The 6,101-nt window shown below is 29.0% G+C and overlaps 1 protein-coding gene across 3 annotated transcripts in view; it reads left to right on the top strand.

The window, feature by feature from the left end:
• Positions 1-2,787, top strand: part of LOC120090351 (ABC transporter D family member 1) — a 28,981-nt gene extending 26,194 nt beyond the window's left edge. For all 3 annotated transcript variants that reach the window (XM_039047947.1, XM_039047948.1, XM_039047946.1), the window contains exons 22-26: positions 27-260; positions 1,569-1,726; positions 1,827-1,879; positions 1,972-2,050; positions 2,263-2,787. In XM_039047947.1, the coding sequence (XP_038903875.1) occupies positions 27-260; positions 1,569-1,726; positions 1,827-1,879; positions 1,972-2,050; positions 2,263-2,349 (611 nt within the window). In that variant the 3' untranslated portion in view covers positions 2,350-2,787. The remainder of the gene's footprint in view (positions 1-26; positions 261-1,568; positions 1,727-1,826; positions 1,880-1,971; positions 2,051-2,262) is intronic.
• Positions 2,788-6,101: the final 3,314 nt, after the last annotated feature.

Raw genomic sequence — 6,101 nt, forward strand, 5'->3', positions numbered from 1 at the left:
TCTCACAATGGTTTCAAATTTTTAAGGCCCAAATGGGAGTGGAAAAAGCTCAATTTTCAGAGTTCTTAGAGGTCTTTGGCCAATTGCAAGTGGAAGACTCACTAAACCATCACAAAATACCAAGGAAGACGAATGGGGTTGTGGTATTTTTTATGTTCCTCAGCGTCCCTATACGTGCCTTGGAACACTGAGAGATCAAATAATATATCCACTATCTCGTGAAGAAGCAGAGATGAAGTCATCAAAATTGTATGCCAAAGGTAAATTTCTTGCGAATTTGCACTCTGCCTTTTAAATGGTTCAAGTTCAATAGTATTAGTTTATTGCGCATTAGTGTCTCATATTGGAATTTGGAATTCTCTACAATATGCACACATCTTTAAGTATGGATATTTTCTTGGGTAACTGTTTATATTTGACATTGAGGCTTGTGCCCAACGCTTATTAGATGTCTCAGATACGTGAGGGGGAGTTAGATAAAGTTTCAGATTTTTTATAATCAGTGGACTACTGAATTTGAAGAGAAATATAGGAGCATTATGATGGTATGGGTACCAATTGTTATTTTGCTGAAGTATTGTAGTGCATTTAATTATCTTGAAGATGCAAGATAGTTAGACTCACTTTTTAATGATTATCACATTAAGAACCTTAACACTCGTCTTTACAGACTCTTCATTATCTTTTCATTTGTGTGGAAAAATTGAAAGGAAGAGAATATAAGTTGAGGATAGGGAGAAGCCCGCAGGACATTTGGAATGTAATTTAGTTCTCTTATGGATGTTTGTAGTAAAAAATTCTGTCGTCAATTTTCTATTTATGATAAAATAGAGAGCCTTTAAATTGCAGATAAAATCATGGACATGATGAGGTACAAATATGGTGACCTTTCATTTTTTATGAAGTAGGACATGCACATGGCGTGTTTGTTGGAATATAATTTCTAACGGCAATAAGCAATATATTCGAGAAAAAGAAATCCAAAATTAAACAAACAATTTTCTAAATGATTCAGTAATTATAAGAAAAGTAATTTTAAAATCAATTAGTTTGAGGTACTCATGCTTCAAAAGAACATTTTTGATACTTTTCACTCAAAATTTATTACCGATCACCTATATATATATGTGTTCGTGTGTGTATACTGTTATGTTGATCGACTTTTTAGAAAAGAAATAAGTGAAATAATGAGAAAAGACTTAGCATATGAGTTCAAGTGTCCAAGACGTGTTCACAATGTGATCTGAACTGCTTATTTCCGACTGTTTCATCATATCAATGAGCAATTAATGGTTACTGTTTCTATTAAAAACTGACTGTTCAAAACTATTTCAGGAAATTAGTTTTGATATGACTGATGGCTCTGAAATGGATGTTTATTGCTAAATATTGATGGTTTAGAAAATTTTTGCTGAGTGCCAAAAGATCATTCTGGAAAGATTTGAATTTTAATGTTAAAAAATGTGCTTGTTCTTTTCAATTATGGCCCCCCTGTGGCTTAAGAAGTTGAAAGTTTTATGTTTTGCTAATTACATTCAATCTCTGTTTCTCTATCACGTTTCTTTCAGGTGAAACATCTGTGGATAATGTTCTGGATGTGCATTTGGGAACTATTCTACAGCATGTTCGGTTAAATTATCTTTTGGAAAGGGAGGAAGGTGGTTGGGATGCAAATTTGAATTGGGAAGACATTCTTTCCCTTGGCGAGCAGCAGAGGTTAGGAATGGTGAGTGGCTCTCAATTTATTTAATCTGTGAGCTTAAATATTAACTTTTCAGAACTTGCATACAGATATCTAAATTAAATTTATATTATGTCCTTGTAAGGCACGCTTGTTTTTCCACAAGCCAAAGTTTGGCATCCTTGATGAGTGCACCAAGTATGTTGGCCAACTTCAATTTTTTCCCTTACTAAGTCTACATTTGTTTAGCGTTGCATGATCATGACTAATTGCGTCTTTTTTTTAACTAGTGCCACTAGTGTAGACGTTGAAGAACACCTATACAAGGTTGCAAAGAGCATGGGAATAACAGTAGTTACTTCATCCCAGGTTGGTGCTCTTTCATGTATACAATCGCATTGTGTAGTTTGAATCTGATTCACCAGGAATGGAGATAGGAATATACCTCTATTTAGTCAGAACTTAAGTGAATTATCTACTCAAGTTCATTTCCTTTTGTGGTATTCAAGGCTAAAGAGTCTGTTCAACATGAGTGGTACTTTTTGAGTTCCTCTTACTGTTTCCTTTTCATATTTTGTCAGAGACCTGCTCTAATACCATTCCACTCATTAGAGCTACGACTTATTGATGGAGAAGGTAACTGGGAACTTCGTTCTATTGAGCAGTAAGGTATGCGTAATAGTCCAACTGAATTTACTAAGGTTATTTCGTCATGACACCCTCTTTGTGGAGCACCATTATGAGAAAAAAAAAAATGGTTCTCCAATATATATAAAATATATATATATAATTTTTTCGTTTGGGGAAAAAGAGGGTCCTCTATAAATAATATGCATACAAATGGTGTATCATATAGCTCAGGAGATGAGAAGGGAAGAAGCCATTTATTTATATGTTGCACTGAACTGTTACATTAGCCAGTTAATAAGATCTGAGCACACAAGCACAGGTCATAATTCTATAGGATAGAGAAATTATTTGTACAGGATTTATCATTTAATTCAATTAGCTTGTAAGATTGGATAAATTATCATATTTTTATGGTCCCCAGTGAATAAAAGGGGTAAATTATGATATTTTGAGTTTTTTCAACAATTACCCTATTATTTCTGTGTCCCCAAAATAGGAGTTTTAAGGTAGAGAATAACTAGTATATGTAATGATTTGCACAAATGCTTAATGAGAGAGCTCGAAATATGATGTGGAACATTAACCCAAGGTTGATAGTTCTTGCCAGAAGTTTTGTACTATTTCCCTCTCAAAGTAACTACGGTGGTGAGTAAATCTTCATTCAGGTTGCCATTGGTTTCCTTTATTTTGTTTTATTTCATTGACTTGTTTAGCCCTGCTTTTCTCTACTTTTCTAGACTTGTTTTTCTTTTAATTACATAGAACTTGTCACATATCAAATTATGATTGGATATGGTGGGAGATACAAAGATAGGTGTTGTCTGAATGCATCTAAACATTTTTCATTTAAGATGGAGGAAATGTGTATGCTAGAGTCTTGAGCACGTCTTGAGCACTTCAGTGAGTGGATGTTTGAATTTTGAATTATTCTCATTCAAGCTTGTGAAGCACACTATTGTTGAAGTGGAAAAATCGAAAACTCTCAATGCGGGTTTAGGGTTAGAAAATGTTGTTTCTTTCTAATTAATAGTTGATAGTATTCTGGTGTTAGGGTTAGTAATTTTTTAAAAAAAGAAAAATAAATAATGAAAAATCCTTATATAGTGGTATCCATACACTGTGAATGTTAGGACTACAAAATTCAATAGAATTATACAGTGGTATCCAAGATTCTGATTCTCCAGTTCTCTTTCATACTATGAAAAAAGAAGTGTCATAAATGTATTAGCTAAAAATACATTTTTTTTAGCGTTGTTAGATGCTTAGTTATAAATTGAAAGATACCTTTCTACCATATATTTAACTATTACAGCTATCATTGTAGCAAGATCATGGCAAGCAGTTCCAATTGTTTGGTTGATAGTGATGCAATTCAAATAGAAACAGATGACATATCTTTAGCATATTTTGTAGTATCATGAAATGTGAATCATCTTGCCAAAGAACATGTTTTGTTTTTAGTTTAACCGTATGTATATGGAGAACTTCTTGATCAATATTATAAAATGTCAGTTGAGTTAGGTTGACATTGACATAGGTTTCTATGTATTCATAATTTTCCAACATTTTAGGTGAAATTGAATTCACATGCAACATCCCAATTTTACTGGAAAGATTATTATGAAATGATTAACGCATTATTATTTTTAAGGTTTGCTTATATTGCATTCAATAGTTATTGGAGTTCATGTTTATTTGTTACTACAATGTTTGTACAGTGTGTAAAGCTCCTTTTCCTTCGATTGATTTATTGGAAAATCCCTTTTATAAAAATTTTAATTCGAGGGATTCGAATTTGTTGTTTAAGTTCCGTTTGGGATTGTTGTAGCTTTTAAAATATTTGTTGGCAGTTGTGCTTTTGGAAAAATTAGCTATGGAAAGAAGTAAAATATTGGTAAATTTTAGCTTAAATTTGAAAAAGTAGGTTAGAGTGTTTTGTAACGAAATACAAAAAATCTTATTTTAGACATAATAATTGAAATTGACTTATAATCAATTTTTTTTTGGTAATTTAAAATTTTAAATAATTATTTAGTATGATAAAATTTGTTTGTTATGGATTAATTTTTAAATATTAAGAAAAATTGCTTTATTTAAATAATCGAATATGGTATACTTAAAAAATGATGTATTTAACTCATAAAAAATAAAGAAAAGATTTATTCTTTTTTCAAAGAAGAATGGAAAAAAGATTTGATTAGGTGAGAAATAGATAAATATATAAAATAAATCTTCCTTTTAAAGTATAAAATTGAAAATTAAATATTAATTAAAAAATTTACCTGATTCTAGGAGAATTTAAAAGCAAAACTAACGTGTTTTTAAAAGTGATTTTAATAAATCTAATTTAAATTTGTTTTTATCAAGTTGAGATTTTTTTGTAAAAGGACTTTTTTGAGACGGTAAATGCAATGTGAAATGTAGCCTTAGTCAATACGTGTCTAAACTTTGGTAGAAATATCATTTATTTTTTTCAACGGCTTAGAATGTGAGATACTCTAATTATAAGGGTGGAAATAGGTATGGGATAGAAATCCCCTAAGGTATGCTACATTATATAGATGAGAATAGAATAAGCTATTTCATGCATCTTTTATATCTAAGGATTGATCCATTCAAAGGGTGAGTAGCATTTTTATGCATATCCGCCCTTGTTAATATGTTTCTTTATCCTTTTTCGCACTCTTATTTTATATATTATTGAAAGTCATTGATTTAATTGAAATTATGTTTGAAAATTAAATTTATAATTAGTATTATGTAAATTAAATTTATAATTTACAAAAGTACATTAAAATTTTAATAATAATGTATATATATTTAACTATCCCAATTCAAAAATTAATTTATTTGCCAAAATGAGTATAGCTTATTTATTGGCAAACTTGCATTATTAACTTTTAGGCCTGTGGTTCGATTGCTTAATTCTACACTGTTAAAAAATAATTTATTTATTAAATTTGTACTTTTTAAAAACAATTTATTATGTACTTAATTTTTAATTTAATTTATTAAATTAGTTTATTCAAATTCATATATGCTCATTTTTCAATAAATTGCAATGAATTGATGCCGAAGTCAAAGCTATCTATTTATTAATTAATTATCATTATCATTAGGGTTATTTTTAAATATAGAAAAATAAACTAAAATATTTCCAAGATATAGTAAAGTTTTAGAACTATCAATGCTAGACGTTCTGATGAAAGTCTATCAGCATCTATAATTGATAGTCCTAAAATTTTGCTATATTTTGTAAATATTTTCAACAGTTTTACTATTTGAAATAATTTTTCTTATGATTAATATAGTTTGAGGTTATTTTAATCATTATAATTAGTTTATCGTTGATTAATTACAATTCAAAATTAATATATTTTGAGAAACCTTTTATTTATTTTTTCAATCTAATTTTGATTGTTTTATTAAATAATACAACATTATTATATGAAATTTGTCAAAAATATAGTCAATTAACTTTAGTTATAAATTATTCATTTTACACAATTTTTTTTAATAATTTAATTAATATTATCATTTGATTGTTCTCAAAACTTTAAATTGATTTTATTGTTTAATCAATTTTTCTATTAATGTTTTTACAAAATTATCATGATTAGTTCCATAAACTAAATGCTAATGTAATTTGTTCCCATTGGTAAAATTCTCATGCATAATTAAGTATGATAATCTTTGACACATCAATTTTATTTTCAGTCGTATTATTTTAAGATATCCTTGGAGTCAAAGATACATCAGTTGGAGCTCCATTCTTAGCACATAAATATGT

The sequence above is a fragment of the Benincasa hispida genome, chromosome 11 (genome assembly GCF_009727055.1).
Source record: "Benincasa hispida cultivar B227 chromosome 11, ASM972705v1, whole genome shotgun sequence".
Taxonomy (NCBI): domain Eukaryota; kingdom Viridiplantae; phylum Streptophyta; class Magnoliopsida; order Cucurbitales; family Cucurbitaceae; genus Benincasa; species Benincasa hispida.